Source organism: Solea solea, chromosome 13 (genome assembly GCF_958295425.1).
Source record: "Solea solea chromosome 13, fSolSol10.1, whole genome shotgun sequence".
Classification (NCBI taxonomy): Eukaryota; Metazoa; Chordata; class Actinopteri; order Pleuronectiformes; family Soleidae; genus Solea; species Solea solea.
Genome location: NC_081146.1, coordinates 26,834,097 through 26,858,263, shown reverse-complemented (window position 1 = coordinate 26,858,263; position 24,167 = coordinate 26,834,097). Strand labels below are relative to the sequence as shown.

The 24,167-nt window shown below is 46.7% G+C and overlaps 3 protein-coding genes across 3 annotated transcripts in view; 2 read left to right on the top strand and 1 right to left on the bottom strand.

Moving 5' to 3' along the window:
- Window positions 1-5,220, top strand: part of LOC131471328 (immunoglobulin superfamily DCC subclass member 3-like) — a 7,532-nt gene extending 2,312 nt beyond the window's left edge. The window contains exons 5-14 of the mRNA XM_058647824.1: window positions 1-79; window positions 960-1,118; window positions 2,068-2,233; window positions 2,311-2,561; window positions 2,664-2,828; window positions 2,968-3,156; window positions 3,340-3,447; window positions 3,528-3,651; window positions 3,759-3,846; window positions 3,945-5,220. The exon at window positions 1-79 is cut by the window's left edge and continues 56 nt beyond it. Of these exons, the coding sequence (XP_058503807.1) occupies window positions 1-79; window positions 960-1,118; window positions 2,068-2,233; window positions 2,311-2,561; window positions 2,664-2,828; window positions 2,968-3,156; window positions 3,340-3,447; window positions 3,528-3,651; window positions 3,759-3,846; window positions 3,945-4,019 (1,404 nt within the window). The 3' untranslated portion in view covers window positions 4,020-5,220. The remainder of the gene's footprint in view (window positions 80-959; window positions 1,119-2,067; window positions 2,234-2,310; window positions 2,562-2,663; window positions 2,829-2,967; window positions 3,157-3,339; window positions 3,448-3,527; window positions 3,652-3,758; window positions 3,847-3,944) is intronic.
- Window positions 5,221-5,299: 79 nt separating this feature from the next.
- LOC131471016 (gonadotropin-releasing hormone II receptor-like) lies at window positions 5,300-8,491 on the bottom strand. The gene is made up of 4 exons (XM_058647212.1): window positions 8,320-8,491; window positions 6,933-7,473; window positions 6,192-6,393; window positions 5,300-6,111 (listed from the first exon to the last, which is right to left on the bottom strand). The coding sequence occupies exons 2-4, from the start codon at window positions 7,470-7,472 to the stop codon at window positions 5,720-5,722; spliced, it is 1,134 nt and encodes a 377-aa protein (XP_058503195.1). The 5' UTR covers window position 7,473; window positions 8,320-8,491; the 3' UTR covers window positions 5,300-5,719.
- Window positions 8,492-9,078: 587 nt separating this feature from the next.
- iqgap3 (IQ motif containing GTPase activating protein 3) lies at window positions 9,079-23,459 on the top strand. The gene is made up of 38 exons (XM_058647209.1): window positions 9,079-9,272; window positions 10,337-10,424; window positions 10,649-10,805; window positions 11,055-11,132; window positions 11,230-11,306; window positions 11,421-11,488; window positions 11,569-11,682; window positions 11,766-11,944; window positions 12,335-12,410; window positions 12,616-12,779; window positions 12,873-12,960; window positions 14,228-14,382; window positions 14,463-14,623; window positions 14,842-14,957; window positions 16,049-16,197; window positions 16,282-16,372; window positions 16,442-16,609; window positions 16,681-16,823; window positions 16,909-17,079; window positions 17,261-17,344; window positions 17,433-17,504; window positions 17,600-17,669; window positions 17,749-17,957; window positions 18,744-18,896; window positions 18,983-19,146; window positions 19,229-19,453; window positions 19,540-19,680; window positions 19,775-19,859; window positions 19,984-20,216; window positions 20,352-20,484; window positions 20,576-20,678; window positions 20,758-20,899; window positions 21,098-21,185; window positions 21,892-22,104; window positions 22,202-22,365; window positions 22,447-22,572; window positions 22,762-22,870; window positions 22,966-23,459. The coding sequence occupies exons 1-38, from the start codon at window positions 9,242-9,244 to the stop codon at window positions 23,077-23,079; spliced, it is 4,902 nt and encodes a 1,633-aa protein (XP_058503192.1). The 5' UTR covers window positions 9,079-9,241; the 3' UTR covers window positions 23,080-23,459.
- Window positions 23,460-24,167: the final 708 nt, after the last annotated feature.

Genomic DNA, 24,167 nt, shown 5'->3' with positions numbered 1-24,167 from the left:
ATCACCGTCCACCAGACGGCCATCTTGGAGTGCATCGCGACAGGAAATCCCCGCCCCATCGTTTCCTGGAGTCGCCTTGGTAATGTTCACTTCCTGTTAATGATCATCACAGGGCAAAGGTCACTCTCCCATACCAAACCTCATAGAGAAAATGAGTGATTTTAACATCACTGCTGCCTCCATCACTAAGTTCAAATGTCTTATTTGAAATATTTATTTAAGCTTAACTTAAAGACAGTAGAGGAGCAGAGATGATGTTAGAGCTCAGAGTGTCTGTGATGTTAGAGCTCAGAGTCTGTGTGATGTTAGAGCTCAGAGTGTCTGTGATGTTAGAGCTCAGAGTCTCTGTGATGTTAGAGCTCAGAGTGTCTGTGATGTTAGAGCTCAGAGTGTCTGTGATGTCAGAGCTCAGAGTGTCTGTGATGTCAGAGCTCAGAGTGTCTGTGATGTTAGAGCTCAGAGTCTCTGTGATGTTAGAGCTCAGAGTGTCTGTGATGTTAGAGCTCAGAGTGTCTGTGATGTTAGAGCTCAGAGTCTCTGTGATGTTACAGCTCAGAGTGTCTGTGATGTTAGAGCTCAGAGTGTCTGTGATGTTAGAGCTCAGAGTGTCTGTGATGTTAGAGCTCAGAGTATCTGTGATGTTAGAGCTCAGAGTGTCTGTGATGTCAGAGCTCAGAGTGTCTGTGATGTCAGAGCTCAGAGTCTCTGTGATGTCAGAGCTCAGAGTGTCTGTGATGTTAGAGCTCAGAGTCTCTGTGATGTCAGAGCTCAGAGTGTCTGTGATGTCAGAGCTCAGAGTCTCTGTGATGTTAGAGCTCAGAGTGTCTGTGATGTTAGAGCTCAGAGTCTCTGTGATGTTAGAGCTCAGAGTCTCTGTGATGTTAGAGTTCAGCTGTGTCTGTGATGTCAGAGCTCAGAGTCTCTGTGATGTTAGAGCTCAGCTGTGTCTCTGTGGACAGACGGACGTTCCATCGGAGTGGAGGGGGTCCAGGTTCTGGGGACAGGAAACCTGATGATCTCTGACGCGTCTCTGCAACATTCAGGAGTTTACGTTTGTTCAGCGAACAGACCGGGCAGCCGAGCGAGGAGGACGGCACTCGGACGACTCGTCGTACAAGGTGACTCCTCCTCCTGACTACACACACACACACACAGTCTGAACTGTAGCGTGTTCTGTGTTCTTTCCTGTGTTTCAGTGTCTCTCTCTGTCTGTCTCTCTCTTTCTCTCTCTATCTGTCTCTCTCTTTCTTCACATGTTAATTCATATTCTAATGAAGCTCAGTCTGGGAAACACAGTCACACAAAGAGCCTGTGTGACCTCTGACCTCTGACCCTCTCATCTGCAGCTGTGTGTGTGTGTGTGTGAGAGAGAGAGAATGAACAGCACACACATCACTGATGAGGTCAGAGGTCAGGGGTGAAGAGTGAGAGCAAACTGTACTTGACATTCAAGAGGACACACACACACATTATACACACACACACATTATATTGTGTGTGTGTGTATAATGTGTGTGTGTGTCACCTCTTTCCCAACAAATCAACTTCATTTCTTTCTTCATGGCCCCTCCTGCTCTCATTGATGAATCATGGCCCCTCCTCCTGCTCTCTTTAATGAATCATGGCCCCTCCCCCTGCTCTCATTGATGAATCATGGCCCCTCCCCATGCTCTCATTGATGAATGCCTCCTCTTCACCCTCTGACCTCTGACCTCCACACTCGTCTCATGAGTTTATTACATATGTAAATGTGGTCTCTCTGTTACCATGGAGACGAAGTGAGGAGGCGAGACGGCAGCTGTCTGTCTGCTGGAGGAGAGACGTGTGGGGGGGGGGTCAGAGGTCACAGACAAGTTCAAGTTCACACGTTTGAGTTTTCACATTCATTTGAATAAATGAGCTGCTCTCTCTTCTGCCCCCTGCTGGATCTGAACACGTCACTACACTAGTACATAAACACACACACCACTTAACCCTGTCTCTGTGCCTGTCTGTCTCTGTCTGCCTGTCTGTCTGTCTCTGTGTCTCTGTGTCTGTCTGTCTCTGTGTGCTTCTGTGTCTCTGCAGCTCCTCCAGAGTTCGTGCAGTGGCCTCAGTCTGTCTCCAGAGCAGCAGGGGGCAGTGCAGTCTTCAGTTGTACAGCAGCAGGTGTCCCTGAACCTCACCTCATCTGGCTGAAGAACGGGAAACTGCTGACGCCAAGCGGCAACGTCAAACTCACCAACGGCAACACGTAAGGAGGAGCTTGAGGGCGGGGACTGTGATGTCATCTGTGAGGGCGGGACATAAGTGTCTGTGTTGTCTCTGCAGGACACTGGCCGTCACCCGCATCACGGCCGAGGATGAGGCCATCTACCAGTGCATCGCAGAGAACGGCGCCGGCACCAACCAGGCCAGCGCCCGCCTCGCCATCACTGAGGGGGCGGAGCTACCCCAGGCCCCCGCCGGCGTCAGGGCCACGCCCCTCAGCTCCAGCAGCCTGCGGGTGACCTGGGACACGCCCACAGAGCACGGAGGCCAGAACGTCATCGGATATGTCCTGCACATACGGAGACTGGGTGGTGAGGCACGATAAATCGATCACAGAGCAGATCATTAGACCAATCAATCGATCAATCAATCAGATTAGATGTATTTTTGACCTCTGACCTGTGTGTCGTCAGAGATGGACAGTGCTGAGGTCCAGGAGGCCGTCAGTAAAAACACGTTCACTCACGACTTCAACGACCTTGAAGCAGCGACGACCTTCACCGTCTTCCTGAAGGCGTACTCAGCCCAGGGAGGAAGTCGCCGCTCTACCGCCGTCATTGCCACCACCATGGGAGGAGGTGTGTCCACACGCCCACCACCATGTCCTCAACAATGTGTCCTCAACACACCACCTCTCATGTCCACTTTTTTATCTGTCCATCTTTCAGAAAAAAACCTTTGTGTGTCTGTCTCTATCTGTCTGTCTCTGTCCCACAGTCCCGCCTCCTCCCACCTTCTTCACTAAGGTTCTGAACCAGACTGCGTTGCAGGTTTACTGGGAACTCGCCAGTAAACCTGGACAGCTGGAAGGATTCAGACTGGAATACCGCGGGGTTTCTACTCCTGACATTCAGGGACAGGAAGTCTTCCCAGGACACATCAACACACACACCGTCTCCCACCTGGGTGTGCTCACCTAACACACACACACAGACAGATACACACACACACAGAGACAGACACACACACACACACACACAGACAGACACACACTCACACAGACAGACAGACAGACACACACACACACACACACACACACACAGACAGACAGACACTAACACTGTTGTTGTTGTTGTTGTTGTTGTTCAGAGCCTGCAGCCGTGTATGAGATCCAGCTGGTGGCGTTTAACGGAAACGGAGACAGTCTGTCCAACCGTCGCTTGGTTTCTCTGGAAGACGGAGGAAACACCGCAGCAGGTAAGCACTCTGACCTGAGCCTGACCTCTGACCTCCGCCTGACCTCAGTCTGACCCCTGCCTCTGATCTCTGCCTCTCAGCTGGGGTCAGCTGTAACTGTGACCAGTCACGTGACTCCATGTCCACTCTTCTGATCGTCGTTCACAGCAGCTTCGCTTGTGTCCTCTGCTGTCTGCTCTTCATCCTGCTGGTCCACAGACGCAGGTGAGATCTTCATCTTCATCTTCATCTTCATCTTCATCTTCATCTTCATCTTCATCTTCATCATCATCATCATCTCCATCATCATTATTGTTCTTTGTGTTCTGCAGAAAGTTGGCAAGCTGGGAGACTCCGCCCACACTGAAAGGTGTCAGAGGTTCTAAAGGTCAAACACCTGAGAGCATTGAGCTCAGCCAGGTAACACGTGCATACACACACACACACACACACACACACACACACACACACAGTTACCATGGTTACAGGTGGTGTAACAGTGTGTGCTCCACCCACAGAGATGTGACTCCACCCCTCCTCCAGTGATGGTCATGGTTGATCCAACTTCACCTGTCCGATCAGGCACTGGATAAAACAACAGAACTCCGTCCAGGTCACATGGTCCCATTGTCACAGGACTGCCTGTGGTTTCTGTGTGATGTCACATGATGATGTCACCATCATGGCGTCCTGGACGTTTCCTGTTGAAAACAAAACCTTTTTCTTCATTTTGAGCTCATTTGACGTTCTTCACCGTCTGTGCCAAGTTCCCTGGACAACGAGGCCTTCTGCTGGTCTGACCAGAGACCAGGTCCTCTACGCTGCTTTAGCCTCTCACTGAGGTCACCTCAGGTCAGAGTGTAGAGGGCAGTGACAGTCAGCTGGATGCCCCGCCCCCTCCCCTCTGCCAAAGTGAGCTACCTCAGGCTTCACTCGCCGTCACCTCCAGCTGTTGACCCCTGACCTGCTGCTGACCCCTGACCCGCTGCTGACCTCTGACCTGCTGATGACCCTGACCTGCTGCTGACCTCTGACCTGCTGTTTACCCCTGACCCGCTGCTGACCTCTGACCTGCTGATGACCCCTGACCTGCTCATGACCCCTGACCTGCTCATGACCCCTGACCTGCTGATGACCCCTGACCTGCTCATGACCCCTGACCTGCTGATGACCCCTGACCTGCTGATGACCCCTGACCTGAAACCAAAAGGCTCCTTGAGGCCACACCACCATTTTTTCTACTTTTTTATGCCAATGCTTATGTAATGAGACCCCTCACTCTGACTCCGCCCTCACCCTGGCCCCGCCCCCAGGCTCAGCTCTGGGTTCGTGTTTGACTGACACTTCCTTTAACCAGGTCTTGAAGGACGGACTCGTTTTCAGTCTGTTGGACAGTTTGAGAACAAAGGAGGAGGAGTTTGTCTCTGCTGGTCGTCAGGAGACGATGTATTTGGATATGTGTCCTTTAATGGTGATGAATGAATTTTTTTCCCACGTCTGCCTTTAGAATTTTAGCCAAATGTAAAGATTTAAACATTTAAAAATGTAAAAACGAGCTGCAAAACGTCCAAAGATGAAGTTCAAAGGTCAAAGATGAATGCGTTCAAAACCAAAACTTTTTGTATTTCAAACCAATATTTACCGTATTTCTTCTAACGAGAATAATAATTGTTTTTAAATAAATATGAAGAAGCACAGAGACCAGAGGTCAAAGGTCACTGTGTTGCATTCTTTTTCTAGAACTTTATTCTTTCAGTTCGGTTAACAAATGATTGGTTTATTATCGGTGAAAATATCGTTTTTTATCAGTTTTTAACATAGATTTGAACATAGATTTGAACGTAGATTTGAACGTAGAGAAGGAAGCGAGGACCAATGACAAAAGTGACGCTTTAATTTTTCTCATAGCATTTTTAGGAGTGTCTCAAAAACACATCAAAGCTTTAAAGAGAACAGGAAGTGAAACAGGAAGTGAACTTCAGTCTTTTTCATGTCTGTGATGTTGAAGGTGATTTTGTCGACACATGAAACCAAATAAACTGAGTAGAAACTGTCTCCACTCTTCATTCATTGATTAATAACATTATTGATCACAGAGTCACAGCCAATCACAGCAGAGGAATCTGTAGATAGAGAAGAATCAAATGATCTCTGATCTATGTCCTGTCCTCTGAACTGTTTCCTGTCCTCTGGTCGGTCAGTGTCCTCTGGTCAGTCAGTGTCCTCAGGTCAGTCAGTGTCAATGTCCTCTGGTCGGTCAGTTTCCTCTGGTCGGTCAGTGTCCTCTAGTCGGTCAGTGTCCGGTCTGGTTGTTGGGGGCGGGCTCAGACTCTGACCCTCTCTGGCGGTGTGGACGCGGTGGCGAGGCGTGGACGCTGCTGGTCGTGTGGCGGCGGTGGCGGCGGCAGCAGGCAGCGAGGTCGGCTCTGAAGGACGGCGTGTAGAAGCCGTAGATGACAGGGTCACAGCAGGTGTTCAGGTTCCCAAACAGGAAGAGGGCGTGGTGAACGTACTCGGGCGTGACCCGCAGCATGTCGGGCTGGAACCAGTACCAGATCCCCAGCAGGTAATACGGCGTCCAGCACACGACGAATGACAGCACGATGACCACCGTCATCTTCAGAGTCTTCATCCGAGCCTTCGGGATGATGTCGGTGCCGCTGCGGCGCAGGTACGACTCCCCGGCTGAGTGGGAGGGGCTACATCAGTGAGGTCACAGCCGTGTGTGTGTGTGTGTGTGTGTGTGTGTGTCAGGTGCAGCTTACCTCTCTCCCTCAGGTGCTGACGGTGAATGTGCAGCAAGATCCGACTGTAGCAGCAGCTCATCACCAGCAGGGGGAGCACGTACAGAGACGTGAAGTGAAACATGTTATAAAGAGTTTCCTGCCAGCGACTGCCAAAACTGCCGTGAGACGCACACTGAGTGAAGTCCACACCGTCCACAGAGACGGTCCTGAAGACAAACAGCTGAGAGACAGACAGAGAGATAGAGACAGACAGAGAGACAGAGAGAGCGATTTATTAAATCCCTCACGACTAAAACCTTCTGAAGCTTCAACTCATTTAAACCAAACTACAGCTGTTTTCCTGTTCATAGCATCTTACCATTTTTAGCATTCCTCATTGGAACCAAAGGGAGTCTTTAGCCTGAGCTAACAGCAGGCGGTCTTTAATCATTTCATCTGCACACCATTCCACAAGGATTTAAACCTGACCACTACTGACCAGGACTGACCGCTACTGACCAGGCCTGACCAGGACTGACCACTAATGACCAGGACAGACCACTACTGACCACTACTGACCAAGACTGACCAGTACTCACCAAGACTGACCAGTACTGACCAGGACAGACCACTACTGACCAAGACTGACCAGTACTGACCAAGATCGACCACTACTGACCAGGACTGACCAGGACTGACCAGTACTGACCAGTACTGACCAGTACAGACTGTTAAGGTGAAAACACACAGGTGTGATGTCATCATGTTAAGGTCAGAGACCTGCGGTGATGCCAGCAGCAGACTGAGGCTCCAGGCCAGCAGGAGCATGCGTCGGTTCCTGTGGCGAGCGCTCAGAGCGTCCAGTGGGTGCAGGATGGCGTGCTGGCGGTCCAGGCTGATGACCACCAGGATGAAGGCGGAGCTATGCATGGCAAACAGCTTCAGGAAGCAGAGCAGTTTACAGAGCGCGTCTCCTCCGAGCCACTGCACCGTCACGTTCCACGCTGCGTCCAGAGGCATCACCACAAACGTCATCATCAGGTCAGCCGACGCCAGGCTTAGCATCAGAGGCCGCAAATGAGATGCCAGCCGCCGGCCCCGCCCACACCACACGCTGGCCAATAGGGCCAGATTACTGCAGGCGGCAAACAGGAAGAGGAGCAAGGTGGCGCCGACACGGAACTGAGCAGCCAGAGTGAAAGTGGGAGCCTCCCAGTCTGAGAGCGGGGTATACTGCGTGGTGTTGGGAGGGGGAGGAGCTATTCCACTGCTGGGTGGAGCCATTGATGACAATCTCAGGATGGACCAATTACCAGACATCCTGCAGAGGAAGAACCAGGTTACTAACCAGGGGTTAAATAAAGTTAACCGGGGTTAGCTGAGGTTAACCTGAGATAAGTGTAACCTCTGGTTAACCTATACATGAACACACACACACACACAGCAGTCCTTTGTGCTGTAACCTAACCTCTGTGTGTGTGTGTGTGTGTGTGTGTGTTCATGATCACCATGGTAACCTTGGTATCAGTTACTGATACTGACTGTGCTGAGAGCGCCCCCTGCTGCTGAGAACCAGCCTCACTCTCTGTGAAAACATGATTTTATCATCAAATCTACGTCACATGACCGTGTCACATGACCTTGTCTTTGTCTCACTGGTTAACTGAAGTTTGTAAATCACTCACTCTCCTTCACCAAAGTCAATGATTTTAACATCATTGATTCACTGACTTCAAATGTCTGACTTTGTCACTGACATGGTGACGTGGTCATGTGACGCGGTCATGTGACATAGCAGAAAGAGAGTGGAGAGAACGATCTAAAAAAAGAGGGGAGAAGGACGACGATGATCAATAATATTATTATATTATTATATTATGATACAGAGGGACAGGGACAGAGACAGAGACAGTGAGACAGTGAAACCCAGACAGTGGAACAGAGACAGAGACAGTGAGACAGAGACAGCGGGACAGAGACAGTGAGAGACAGTGAGAGACAGTGAGACAGAGGGACAGAAACAGTGAGACAGAGGGAGAGAGACAGTGGGACGGAGACAGAGGGACAGAGACAGCGAAACAGAGACAGTGGAACAGAGACAGAGGGACAGAAACAGTCCAGCAGATGAAGACACTGACTCATGATGTAAGATTCATTAAGTCCATACCTGAATGACACCGTCCTGCTGGACCTAATGTGAACTCAGCTCAGACCACACACCTGAATGGCCTCATGTCCTCATGTCCTCATGTCCTCACTCCGTCACAGAAGCAGCAGAACTAGAAACAGGACGTGGCCTGATCCAGATTCAGGAATCTGTCGACAGCAGCAGAAACACAGCAGCAAACGGTGTGTGGTGTGTGTGTGTGTGTGTGTGGGGGGGGGGGGGTTCATAGAGGAGAGGGGGGGCTGGGGGAGGGGCGACTGTGATCCAGACTCTGATGTGGACTACAGTCTTATTTCCATGGAAACTGAAGTCAAGTCTCACTTCTGTGACATAATGTGCTGATGAGGACTTCATCGGAGTTATTATGGAATCTCCAGTCTTGTTCATTCAGTTGTTTAATTTTGTAGAACAAAGGCAGATCACAGACATGACACAAAACTAAAGTCATTTCAAATGGCAACTTTCTGGCTTTAAGAAACACTAAAATAAATCAAGAAAAAAAAGTAGTCAGTTACAGGGAAAAAATGATGGAATCACCCTGCTATAAAATAATTATAAATAATTATATATATATATATGTATGTATATATATATATATATATATATATATACATATATACATAATTATTTATAATTATTTTTATTTTTTAAGAAATAGGTCAGTTAGATCAACATTTCGATCCACACTCCCCACCAGTTGGTGGCGGTAATGCACCAAATCGTTGTTTGCCAACCACCATAAAACCTCAAATAATAAGAAGAGAGCGGCGGGAACTTTCAAACCTCAGACCGGACACACAGTACGGGTTGTGTTGACCTTGTTTGTGTTTTATTCTCCGTGTTTCACCTGAAATAAGTAACGACAAAAGTTTATAACGAAGAGAAGACAGTGGACAGGACAGTTGACAAGACGGTGGACAGGATGGTGGACAGAGCCGCTGCAGAGAACCGCTGTGAGTGACAAACCGAACACTTTGACGTTTACCGAGACTAATGACGGATTATCTTATCTTTGGTCACACGTTACTTACCCACTTAACTCACTGGTTAACTTGTTTAAACGCACAGTGACTCGTCTATTTACACGTTAACTCACTGGTTAACTTGTTTATAAGTACAGTGACTCATCTATTTACACGTTAACTCACTGGTTAACTTGTTTAAACGCACAGTGACTCGTCTATGTACACCCTAACTCACTGGTTAACTTGTTTAAACGCACAGTGACTCGTCTATTTACACGTTAACTCACTGGTTAAGTTGTTTATACGTACAGTGACTTATCTATTTACACGTTAACATGCTGGTTAACTTGTTTATAAGCACAGTGACTCGTCTATGTACACGTTAACTCACTGGTTAACTTGTTTAAACACACAGTGACTCGTCTATTTACACGTTAACTCGCTGGTTAAGTTGTTTATAAGTACAGTGACTCATCTATTTACACGTTAACATGCTGGTTAACTTGTTTATAAGTACAGTGACTCATCTATTTACACGTTAACTCACTGGTTAACTTGTTTAAACGCACAGTGACTCGTCTATTTACACCCTAACTCACTGGTTAAGTTGTTTATAAGTACAGTGACTTATCTATTTACACGTTAACATGCTGGTTAACTTGTTTATAAGCACAGTGACTCGTCTATTTACACGTTAACTCGCTGGTTAACTTGTTTATAAGTACAGTGACTCATCTATTTACACGTTAACATGCTGGTTAACTTGTTTATAAGTACAGTGACTCATCTATTTACACGTAAACTCACTGGTTAACTTGTTTATAAGTACAGTGACTCATCTATTTACACGTTAACTCACTGGTTAACTTGTTTAAAAGCACAGTGAATCGTCTATTTACACGTAAACTCACTGGTTAACTTGTGTATAAGTACAGTGACTCATCTTTTTACACGTTAACTCACTGGTTAACTTCTTTAAAAGCACAGTGACTCATCTATTTACACGTCAACTCACTGGTTAACTTGTTTCTATTGTTTCTATGTTGACGTAGATGAGCGTCTGACAGCAGAGCAGATGGATGAGCAGAGGATCCAGAATGTTGCCTATCAGTATCTCTGCAGACTGGAGGAGGCCAAGAGGTGAGTGTGATGTCATCACCATGACATAATTGACAAAGTTGACAATTAAAATCTGTTGTTTTCTTCAATTAAAATACTGCGTCTCTGGAAGCACGTTCCTTTTCTGTAATAGTGCCAACACTCTTATATATTATATATTATACATGTGTGTATATATTTTTATATATACATATATATTTATTTATATGTATATATATTTGTGTGTGTGTGTTTTTCCTGCTCAGGTGGATGGAGGCGTGTCTGGGGGAGGAGCTTCCTGCTCCTACTGAGCTGGAGGAAGCTCTGAGGAATGGAGTCATTCTGGCAAAACTGGGTCATCGATTTGCTGCTGATGTCGTTCCTCTGAAAAAAATCTATGACCACGAGCAGCAACGATACCAGGTCACTCAGTGGTCATCTGTGTAATCATGTGTTATCATCAATAATCAACTATTTTCTTCATCAACAATCATGTGTTATCATCACTGATAATCTGTAATCATCAGTAATCAATAATCATATGTTATCATCACTGATACTCTGTAATCGTCAGTAATCAAAAGTCATGTGTTATCATCAATAATCTTCAGTAATTGTCACTAATTATCAGTAATAATCTGTAATCAATAATCATGTGTATTGATCTGCTAGGCTCTGGGTCTTCAGTTCCGTCACACTGACAACATCAATCACTGGAGAAATGCTATGTCAGCGTTGGGATTACCAGCGGTCAGTGAGTGATCTGATGAAGTCTCGATTACTGATTATCCTGGTTTAATCTGGTTAACCTGGTTTAACCATATTTAATCTGTTGATGTTTTTTTAGATCTTTCATCCTGAAACAACAGATGTGTACGACAAGAAGAACATGCCCCGTGCTGTCTACTGCATCCACGCTCTCAGGTCTGTTTACCTGATTGTTTACCTGATTACCCGTTTGGTTCCTTGTTTACCTGTGTGTGTGTGTGTGTGTGTGTGTGTGTGTGTGTGTGTGTGCGTGCGTGCGTGCGTGCGTAGTCTGTACCTGTACAGACTGGGTGTGGCTCCTCAGATCCACGACCTCTATGGAAAAGTCAAGTTTACAGGTAGATGATGATGATGATGATGCCACGGTGATGATGTCACAGTGATGATGATGATGATGATGATGATGATGTCTGTGCAGAGGAGGAGATCAACAACATGAAGCGTGAGCTGGATCAGTATGGGATCCAGATGCCTTCGTTCAGTAAGATTGGAGGAATCCTGGCCAATGAGCTGTCAGTGGACGAGGCTGCAGGTAATGAGAGAAGCTCTCTGATTGGCTGTGAACCAATGAGCTCTGTGTCACACTGGACCCTCCCCTCTCTTTTTTCCCATCAGTCCACGCTGCAGTCATCGCCATCAACGAGGCGGTGGACAGAGGAGACGTGGGTGTGACGGCGGCTGCTCTCAGGAATCCTAATGCCATGTTGAGCCACCTGCAGGAGGCGCTAGTGAGCATCTATCAGGAGATGCTGCGCCAGTCCAAGAGAAAGAAGGCTGACGGCGCCGCACGCAGGGTGAGACTGAACTCACCAATCAGGTCGCTGCCTCAAAACACATGTTCACTGACTGACAAATGAATCCAAGTTAGAGTAGGGTTATCCTAAATCTACTCTAACTCTGTCTTTAACTAACACTAATTGTCTTTAACTATCTCTGACTGCCTTTAACTAACTCTGATTATCTTTAACTAACTCTGACTGTCTTTAACTAACACTAATTGTCTTTAACTAAATCTGGTTTGTCTTTAACTAACTCAGACTGTCTTTAACTAACACTAATTGTCTCTAACTAACACTAATTGTCATTAACTAACTCTGATTGTCTTTAACTAACACTAATTGTCTTTAACTAACCATAACTATCTTTAAATAACTCTAATTGTCTGTCTGCCTGTCTGTCTGCAGTGTGTAGGATCAGAGGACATCTATGAAGAGTTTCTGACTCAGACAGAGATTCAGGAAAACATCAACATTGTTAATGGTGAGAAAAAAAAATCAATATCTGTATTGATTATCTGTGTGTGTGTGTGAGTGTGAGTGCGGTGAGCGCCCCCTGCTGGGGAACACTCAATGAAAACAAATGCAGATTGAATGTCTTTTTCTTTATCTCACTGTGATATAGACTTTTGTAAAGCACTCACTCTCCCACAGCAGAGTCATTGATTATTATTGATGTTATTGATCAGTTCGCTCAGCGGTGGAGCAGGTGGATGAAGCTCTGGACTCTGCAGACGAGCTCTCTCTGCTCTCTGCACTGCAGTTACCATGTTTGGCCCTCAGGGGCCTCTGTAGGGTCAATGGTCCCTGGTACCTGGAGCAGCTGTCAGCTGACCGGCAGCAGAAGGCACAGGTACACACACACACACACACACACACACACACACACACACACAGTGGCTGTTTCTGCCTGTCTGACTCCTCCCCCTGTGACCTGTGACCTCAGGACGAGGGCTGTGTTGATCCTTTGGACCCTGACGAGCTGCAGGAAGGAGTGAGTGCTGCCAACGAGGAGGCTCAGAGAGCCCTCAACAGTAGGTCCACACGATCACATGACATTTACACGATCACGCGACATTTACACGATCACATGACATTTACATGATCACGCGACATTTACACGATCACGCGACATTTACACGATCACGCGACATTTACACGATCACGCGACATTTACACGATCACATGACATTTACACGATCACGCGACATTTACACGATCACGTGACATGTACACGATCACGCGTCATTTACACGATCACACGACATGTACACGATCACACGACATGTACACAATAACGCGACATTTACACGATCACATGACATTTACATGATCACGCGACATTTACACGATCACGCGACATTTACACGATCACATGACATTTACATGATCACATGACATTTACATGATCACGCGACATTTACACGATCACACGACATGTACACAATCACATGACATGTACACGATCACGCGTCATTTACACGATCACATGAAATTTACACGATCACACGACATGTACACGATCACGCGACATTTACACGATCACATGACATTTACAGGATCACAACATTTACACGATCACACGGCATTTACACGATCACACGACATTTACACGATCACATGACATTGACAGGATCACGACATTTACAGGATCACAACATTTACACGATCACGCAACATTTACACGATCACATGACATTGACAGGATCACCTGACATTTACACGATCACGCGACATTTACACGATCACGCGACATTTACACGATCACGGTCACCTGACATTTACACGATCACGCGACATGTACACGATCACGCGACATTGACACGATCACGCGACATTTACACGATCACGCGACATGTACACGATCACGCGATATTTACACGATCACATGACATTTACACCATCACATGACATTTACACCACTCAAGAACTCCACTCAAAAGGAACAGTTGACTGATGGAGGGAGATGGTGCAGGGGAGGGGCTAATTTAAGTGCAAGGAAAGAAGATTCTCTTGGAAGAGCTGGGTTTTCAAGAGCTTCTTGAAGACATACAGCGACGTCCCCTGTTCTAGTAGTACTCAGTAGATCATCCCACCAGTGTGGAAGCACACATGAGAAGAGTCTGGATTCACATGATCACATGATCTCCTTCACTTTACTTCATGTCGCACTTACGTCACACAAACGGAGACTTGAGTCTTTGTGTGGTGAATTTAAATATACAGGTACATTGCCATAGCGACGGCGAGTTCCGTCCCACGGCACAGTGTCAACATTATCTGTGTGTGTGTGTGTCTCAGTGCAGGCAGCAGTGCAGCGTGTGAACGATGCTCTGCGGGGAAATGACCCCCGACACACACTGAGCTGTCTGATGACCTCTGACCTCCAGCTGCCTCCAGTGTTTCCTTTTGCTGCTGCACTTTATCACAGAGAACTGAGGCTGTTGCAGAGACAGGTGACACACTCACATTTGAATATTTCTTGGTGTAAAACCATGTCACAGCATTAACGTGAGTTTCCTCTTGTCTCCACCAGGGGGATCTGCAGCAGGAGGAGCTCTTTGTTGCCGTGGAGATGCTGTCAGCTGTTGCTCTCATCAATCAGGCTTTGGAGGCAGGAAACCTGCAGCAGTTCAGCACCTCATTGGTCAGTCCATCTGCAGGACTTTCTGAAGTGGACCACACCCACATGAACAGGTTAGACAGTTTACCCCTGGTGGTGTGTTCAGGTACTTCCAGTGTCTGTCTGTCTGTTTACACCTGTCTGTCTTTCCCCTGGTGGTGTGTTCAGGTACTTCCAGTGTCTGTCTGTCTGTTTACACCTGTCTGTCTTTCCCCTGGTGGTGTGTTCAGGTACTTCCAGTGTCTGTCTGTCTGTTTACACCTGTCCGTCTTTCCCCTGGTGGTGTGTTCAGGTACTTCCAGTGTCTGTCTGGTGTGAAGCAGCAGGTGAGCTCAGAACTACTCACCTGGAATCAGCTGCAGGAAGGAATCAATGCTGTCAACAGTTCAGTGCAGGAGGAAGATCAGGGTGAGGACATGACACCCTCACTGACGCCATCATGCTGTTGCCATGGATGTATTATAAGAACTGTATGTAGCTCCGCCCCCTCTGCCTTGAAGACAATCTTGTCATGGTGGCCACTCTTGGTACTGCAAAAATTTTCCCATTGACCACAATAGTAAAAGAGACATGTGTAAAAGTGTCCACAGGACACCTGGAGACATGGACACAGGCATGTATAGATCTTTAATCTATGTTTTTAATTCATGGAGTTTCACATTTGTAAAACCTTCCTAAAGGCCATAAAAAGTCCACAAAAATCTTATTTCCCAGAATGATGTCACAGCTGTGTACGAGCACAGCAAAGCGCGGTCATGTGGCGTCTCGGGAACAGCGCTACTGTCTGGGAACCGTACGACGTGAAAACTTTATGAGAACTGTGAATAAATGAAGGCAATGATGGGTTTTCTTTTACATTTTTTAAAATATTACAACAAAACAGGTTTTAGTTATCTATTCGTCGCTCATTCGCATTTATTTTCCAATTTTTTTTAATAAAAGTACTTAATGTTTTCTTGGACAATAATATAAAATCCCTGAGTTCTGTGACAGTTATTAGCATACAGTATATCAGTGAATGGAAGAAAACAACATACAGTAATTCCTGTAACAACACATATAAACTAATATTCACGGCCAATTAAATGAACCATTAAATTGATCATTTTAACCTGTAATGACGTCATTATGCTTTTCACTTTACTGTATTCACTATCGTTGGTTTTGACATTTACAAATCTATGGTTTAAAGACCAAAGCAAACGTGCCATCGGTATTCAAATCGATATTCAAATCAGCTTAAGCACGTCAGTAGCGTTCTCCCATCATGCTGCAAGTCGACAACATGGACGGCTCGTTCACATAGCCGAAAGGCATTATGGGAGTAACACTACTGCACATGCTCTGTGGGCAAAAATAAATGCGGAAGTCAGAAACTTTTTTTGGAATATGCGACTCCATAGGATTGAACAGAGCCAAAGGGGCGGAGCTCTATCCAGTTCTTATAATACATCGATGGCTGTTGCTAACATGTCTCTCTTTGACCTCTGACCTCTCAGAGCTCCAGGTCGTGCGACTCATTAACGAAGCTGTGTTCAGTGGAGACTGTGAGCAGCTGATGTCTGCTCTGCTGCTGCCCCCTTGTGGTCTGAAGGAGCTAGTGCCTGCTAACATCAGTCGTTACCTGATGCTGATGAGCAGAGCTCAGGTGAGTCCACACACACACACACACGTCAGTCAGCTTTGTTGTTGTGTCTACCTGAAGTCATGTGACCTCCTCCTGTCCAATCAGCTGAGCAGAGAGTCCGGAGCTGACCTGTGGTTGGCTGATATCCAGGAGGAAGTGAGGAGAGCCAATCAGCAGAGTCAGAGAGCACTGAAGTGTGAGTGACCTCATCATCTTCCTGTGATGCTGTGTGTATTCATGCACTGACTGTTCTGTCATACCTCAGTGTGCCTGGCGGTGGCAGCAGTGAACCAGGCCGTGAAGGAGAACAGAGCAAACCAGACTCTGCGTGTTCTGTCTTTACCTGAACTGCAGCTACAGACACTCATGTCCAACTGTGCTGAGCATTATCAGAGGGAGCTGAGCAGTGAGGTCACACAGAGGAGACGCAGAGGTAACATCCTCATCACAGACCACCACAGACTGATAAAGACCACCACAGACTGATCATGTTTTTGTCCTCAGGAGACAACAGGAGTCCATGGGTTGGAGTCCGGCTGGAGGACAACTCCTGGTTTTACTTCCACCTGAACAAACTGGAGGGAAAATGGGACAAACCAGAAGACTTCATTCATAACAGTGTCTTCATGGACAGAGAGGACATACAGGTGAGAAAGACATGAGGGACAAATGTACTTGAGAGACATGACTTTGGGACAAACCAGAAGACTTAGCAGTTACCTCCACCTACAGGAAGTGGTCAGCGGTGTGTGGAGGTCGCAAAATCGCAGCGCCCTCTGGAGGAACAGTGAGGCCCTCGTCATCGGTCTGCAGGCAGCGTGTCGAGGGTTCCTGATCAGACAGAAGCTGAGAGCTCGACAATGTCACCTGATCAGCAACACACCTGCTGTCGTCATCATCCAGGTGAGTAAGCACCTGTGACGCAGTCGTCCAGGTGAGTACGCACCTGTGACGTCGTCATCATCCAGGTGAGTGCGCACCTGTGACATCACCAGGTGAGCACAAACCAGCAGGTGGAGCTGATGGCTGGAGACAGACAGATGGGTGGAGTCACTGTGTCACATGTCCTTGTCTCTGTTCTCAGTCTCATTGGAGGAGGTTTGTCCAGCAGAGGGCGTACAGACAGCGGCTGCAGTTTCTTTACATGAACTGGAGAGCTGTCGTCAAGGTGAGGCAAGAAACACATTCATTGGTTCTTGATGATGTGTGTATATTTGTGTGTGCGCGCAGATACACAAACGTGTGTGTTTGCTCAGATCCAGTCGATGGTGAAGATGTGGTTGGTCAGGAGAAAATATCGAGCTCGTCTGAGCTTCTTCAAACGCAACGTGAGTCTTATCGCGTCTTTACACGCCAACACGACACGTGGCGTCATCACACGTCACCACTCAGGTGTCTATGTAGTAACTGCGTGTGTCCACAGGTGGGCGCCATCATAAAGATCCAGGCCTTCTTCAGAGCCAGCAGAGCCAGGGAACAGTACAGGATGCTGGGTGAGCTCACATCCTCTCACTGCTCACATCGTCCCCCTTCTCTTATTCACTCTGTTGGCTCCTCCCTTTTCTGTTACAGTGCACTCGGACACACCCCCCCTGTCTGTGGTCAGGAAGTTTGTTCACTTGCTTGACCTGGGTGATGGTGACATCAGAGAGGAGGCGGAGATTCTGCGGCTGAGGGAGGAAGTGGTGAGGAGCATCCGTTTCAACCGACAGCTGGAGACAGACCTGGACCTGATGGACCTGAAGATCGGCCTGCTTGTCCGCAACCGAGCCACACTGCAGGTGAGACACACACACACACACACACACCTGCTGCAGGTGAGACGCCACCTACAGGAAGATCCCACACTGACAGAAGAAAGCAGCTGTGGTAGAGGGCCTGAAAATTATGACCCGGGGCCCGCAGGTACTACACTGTACTAGTTCAAAATCAAACAGCAGTGAGAGTAAAACAGGTGATAGAGATGCGCACATGAGCTGTAATCTGCTAAATATCAATAATCCACCCACAGCAGTGTTTTTTTCAACAATTAATTCATGGTGTCGATGGAACACAGCAGCGGTGCAGGTCGTCTATGTCAGACCTGGGCATCCCTGTCCAGCCCGCGGTATTTCAGTCATAAACACAGATGAACAAGTATTTATGCAGCGCATGCAATACAACTGTGTTGCTTTTATTCTGAAAAACCTGACATATGGACGCACGTATCTGCGTCTGTCTGCACAGTGACAGGTGACGCTAGCCACTGACCCCTGGCCCCCTAAAAATGTCGGCTCACGTTAAAAAAAGTAAAGTTAATTCCGAATGGTGCGTTTTCAACAAGACGTGGACTGCTAAATATTTCTTTACAGGCGTCACAGGTAAAGCCGTGTGCTTAGTTTGTGGCACACAAGTCGCTGTGTTTAAGGATTACAATCTGACTTTAACTCCGTGACCAAACACCAAGAGAAATACAAGAACTTACTGGATGTCTCTGAGCTAATGCTAAACTAACATCTGTCTCTGTGTCTCTAAGCTAATTAGCATTAGCACAACATGGCTTCACATGACAGTATGTCTTCAAACAGGAAGTGGTTTGTCACTGTAAGAAATTGACAAAGAAGAACAAGGAGCAGCTGAAGGACATGATGGATGTGGAGAAGAGTAAAGGACTGAAGGCTCTGAGTCGAGACAGGAGAGACAGACTGGACGGATATCAACACCTGTTCTACCTGCTGCAGGTGAGACACACACACCTGCTGCAGGTGAGACACACCCACACACATGCTGAATGAGTGTAAATGTAGCTGTGTCTCCTCCCCCTCAGACTCAGCCTCTCTACCTGGCTCAGCTGCTCTTCCTCCTCCCTCCGTCTGGCTCCGCCTCCTTCATGGAGACGTTGGTGTTGAGTTTGTTTAACTACGGCTCAGACAGAAGAGAGGCGTTCCTGCTGCTGCAGCTCTTTACCGCCGCGCTGCGCTACGAGATACGGTAACTATGGTCACCACACACACACACACACACACACACACACACACAGCATCCTTTATACTAATGATTGATTATTGATCAGTTTGAAGGTGGAGCAGCCTCAGGACGTGGTCACAGGAAACCCCATCGTCATTAAGATGCTGGTCAACTTTTACCGCCACGCAGGCGGAGACGGTGTCCTGCGTGACGTTCTGGGTCCTGCACTGCAGGACGTCCTCCAGGACCGGACTCTGAGCATCAAGACAGACCCAGTGGAGGTTTACAAGACCTGGATCAACCAGAGCGAGAGCCAGACTGGACTCAAGAGGTTCCTGAGTGCTGCTCACCGGTCTGTCTCTTTGTCCTTCACCTCTCTTTCTGACTGACTCACCTGTCTCTCTCTCCGTCTCTCAGCTGTCTGCCCTATGATGTGTCAGCGGATGGCGCTCTGTCTCACCCTGAGGTTCAGAGACGTGTGGACATCGCTGTCATCAACCTGAAGAACCTGACGGAGCGAGTCTTCAAAGCCATCAGCTGTAACCTGAGCAAACTGCCGTAAGTCCCTCTGTCCGTCCGTCCGTCCTCACCTATATATCTGTCCGTCTGTCCTCACCTGTGTGTGTCTGTGTCTGTCTGTGTGTCCTCACAGGTACGGTCTTCGTTACACAGCAAAGGTCCTCAGAGACGCTCTGAGGACAAAGTTCCCGGACGCCAGCGAGGACGACCTCTACAAGGTCAGAGGTCATGACAGATGTGTATTGATTGATGATGTCTTTGGGGACAGATTGTAGGTGATTTATTGATGATGTCTTTGGGGACAGATTGTAGGTGATTAATTGATGATGTCTTTGGGGACAGATTGTAGGGAACCTGGTCTACTATCGCTACATGAACCCGGCCGTCGTGGCTCCAGATGGCTTTGATGTGGTGGAGCGCTCCGCTGGCTCCGCCCTCCAGCCAGAGCAGCGCCACATCTTGGGAACCATCGCACGCATGCTGCAGCATGCCGCCGCCAACAAGCACTTCCATGGAGACGGACGCCACATCAGAGCGCTCAACGATTACATCAGCCAGACACACGGCAGGTTCAGGTCCGTAACCACGATCACCATGAACACACAATCAACCGCTGATCAGGGGTTGATGACCTGGATGGGCTGACGGGTTCCTCTGGTCCAGCAGGGCGCGGTGTTTGTGTCATAGCTGTTGTTCCTTGTTTCTAACAGGAAGTTCTTGGTGTGTGTGTGTGACGTCCCGGAGCCTGAAGAACGGTTCAGTATGGACGAGTTCTCCGAGCTGCTCGCCCTCACCAGACCCGTCATTTACCTCTCTGTCGGGGAGCTCATCAATACGCACAAGGTAAGACCTGGACTCAGTCTGGACCTGGACCTGGACCTAGACCTTTATAGAAAAGCTCCAAAAAGGTGTGTGTGTGTGTGTGTGTTTTCAGCTGTTACTGGAGCACCAGGATGTCTTGTGTCCATCGTCGTCTGATCCACTCAGGCTGCTTCTGCAGGACCTCAGATCAGTTCCCTCCCTGCAGGAAGTCATTGGTACTGCACTTTTTATTCTGATCGATCAATGTTTCGATCAGAAGAAGCAGGAAATAAAAGTTGAACTTCTTGTTCTCAGGAGAGTCTTCATCGTCGTCGTCATCATCAGATCCAGGTTCAGAGTCCGTTCTGTCCCACGAAGTGTCTCTGACCCTCACCAATAAATTTGACATCTTCAATGATTCTGTGGACAAACCAGATGCACGGGGACTGTTGCTCAGGTACCTGTTAGCTTCAGCCCCTGAGGTTAGCCTGTTAGCCTCAGGACCCTGAGATTAGTCTGTTAGCTTCAGTACCCTGAGATTAGCCTGTAAACTTCAGCCTCTGAGATTAGCCTGTTAGCCTCAGGACCCTGAGGTTAGCCTGTTAGCCTCAGCACCCTGAGATTAGTCTGTTGGCTTCATTTGTTTTGTCTTCAGTGTGAAACAGCTGATCGTCGATGTCATCAGAACTCAACCAGGTGATTCTTTGAGTGACATCCTGAGAACGACTCCATCACATGACCAGGTAAAACTTTGTGACATCATCAACAGGAGACTTCTCTGTACTTGTGTAAACTGAAGGCCTTTCTCAATACTCAAGTAAGCAAGTATGTACTTGCTTACTTGGGAAGTATATACTTGAGAAGTACGCTGGGAGTATATACTTGACAAGTACAGGAGTACACAAGTATGTGGCTGTTTCTCAATACTCAAGTAAGTAAGCAACTATGTATGTATTGTTCTGCTGTTTGAATGGTGGCTGGCGCCAAGTGCTGCAGCCTCATTAGCGCCACCTACGGTGTTGATAAATGAACATATGAAATACTTTTAATAAATGCATATATATGTTGTTATTATTTTTAACTTCATTTATTAATTTATTCCTATTAAAATATACAATACAAATAATACAATGTGGAAAATGGATATACTGTATTACAGCATTGTAGAGTAGTATATACATACATATATATATATATATATATATATATATATATATATATATATATATATATAAATATATATACATATATACATATATGTATATATATTATATATACATATATATGACGTGTACAAGTATATACTACTCTACATATCTTATATTTACATATTATATTTAAATACAGATACATTGACTTTGTGACTGTAATATAAATCTAAAATTCAAAGTTAAAATAAATAAAGTATGGATATTGAGAAACGGCCTGCTGACTCCTCTGTGCAAACAGGAAGTGCGTCATGATTGGCTGGTTCAGCGGCGAGCTCGGCAGGAAGCTCGAACTCCTGACAAGTTGAAGAGGAACCAGTCGCTGGTTGCCAACGGCAACCTGAGTCTGGAGGAGAAGAAGAGGAAGATCGTGAGGAACCTTCATCGTCTGGAAGGACTCGGAGTTCTGAGACGAGACCAGAGCCAGAACCAGATCCTGCAGATGGTTGCCAAGGTAAGACACACACGCACACTTCACATAGATCTACTCATGAGTAGATCCGTGTCCACTGTTGCCATGGCGACTTGGTCATGTGACGTGTCACCACCAGGACATCCGTCAGCAGCGTGTGCGTCGTCAGCGGCGAGGGGCGGAGCTTGTGAAGCTTGGTCACACCCTGAACAGTCTGCAGATGAAGAGCAGCTTCCACAGTGAACAGGTGGACTTCTACAGACATTACATCACTTCCTGTCTGGACAACCTGACTGCCAGCAGGTACACATGGCCCATCCCCCTCACTCAGTACACCTGTGATCTCACACACACACACACACATGCTGACTCACTGTTTTACAGTAAATCCACCAATAAGAAGACGGCAGAGAACAAAGGAAAGAAGAAGCTTCCAACTCTGAGCTACAGCGCCACCAGGCTGCATGAGAAGGGAGTTCTGTTAGAGATCCAGGACCTGCCGTCTACACAGTGAGTGACATCATCATCATCACACATTGTGACGTCATCATCACATACTGTGATGTCATCATCACGCACTGTGACATCATCATCACACACTAACATCATCATCACATACTGTGACATCATCAAACACTAACATCATCATCACACACTGTGACGTCATCATCACACACTGTGACGTCATCATCACTGCAGGTTTAAGAACGTGGTGTTTGACATCATCCCTGGTCCTGAAAACGGAAGTTTCAGAGTTAAGACACGTTTCCTGGGCGTCGACATGGAAGAGTTCCTGCTGCAGTACCAGGTGTGTGTGTGTGTGTGTGTGTGTTCATAACGTGTGAGTGTGTTTATAACGTGTATGTTCATAACATGTGTGTATAACGTGTGTGTGTGTTTCAGGAGTTGCTGCAGCTTCAGTATGAAGGCGTCGCTGTGATGAAAATGTTCGATAAAGCAAAAATCAACGTTAACCTGCTCATTTTCCTGCTCAACAAAAAGTTCTTCAAGAAATGATCTGAGTGATACATCTTTCTCAACTCTTTTATCTCTGTTACATAACACTACACTGTCATATAATACAGGGTAACACATTCTTTACACTCCTATCTGTGTTTATAATCAATCAACTTGAATGTATGATGATTATCTCCATTGATTAGTGAAGTATCTTCTTTACGCTTCTATCTTTGTTGTGACCTGTCACTCTGTAACCTGTTGTTTATCTGTGTGGATCTTGCTACATGAAGCAGAGTGATGCATCTTTGTTTGTCCTATCATCTGTGAATGGAGTGAGACGTCTTTTGTCTTTCAGTCACTGAAGATCAATAACAGCTGAATACTGTAAATATTATTGCTCACATTTGTAATCAATAAATAAATAGTTTCATCTTAAAGTTCGATTTTATTGATTTATTTTAAACAACTCGTTTGTTTTCACAGTAACATCAGCGCCATCGTTTGGTCATCTTAATTACATCACTCTGTTCACATAAGCCCCGCCCCCCATCAAAACATTCACAGGATCAAGCAGGACCTGGTTCTATACTGGTCCACACATGAAAACTGAACCTGGTTCTGTACTGGTCCACACATGAAAACTGGACCTGGTTATGTACTGGTCCACACATGAAAACTGGTCCTGGTGAATGTGTTTGATTTGGATTATAAGGGGTTTATGAGCGGGGGCAGGGCGGGGCTTATAACATGAAGCAGCTGATGGACGACAGTCGCCTTAATAACAACAAACATACTGTGATTTACTGTGTAAACCTGCCTCTCCTCCAGGTGTATGAGAGCAACCTGAAGGAGGGGCAGGTGTTCTTGACGTGACCTTTGACCTCCAGTGAAGATTAAAGTGTTGTGGTTGTTAAAGATGAAAGTCGTTTATTCACAGTTACAATGAGTAAGAAATGAAAGAAGAAAAATAAACAGACATTTTATCAACTGACGATCATTTACAAAAATACTCTGTTTTAGTTTAGTTTAATCTTCAAGTATCTACCAGCAACAGCAGACACGTCCGGTTTCAACTGGTTCGAACCAGACCTAACCAGTTTAAACACCTTTAAACCTGTCTGAACCACTAAAAAACTGTCTGAATC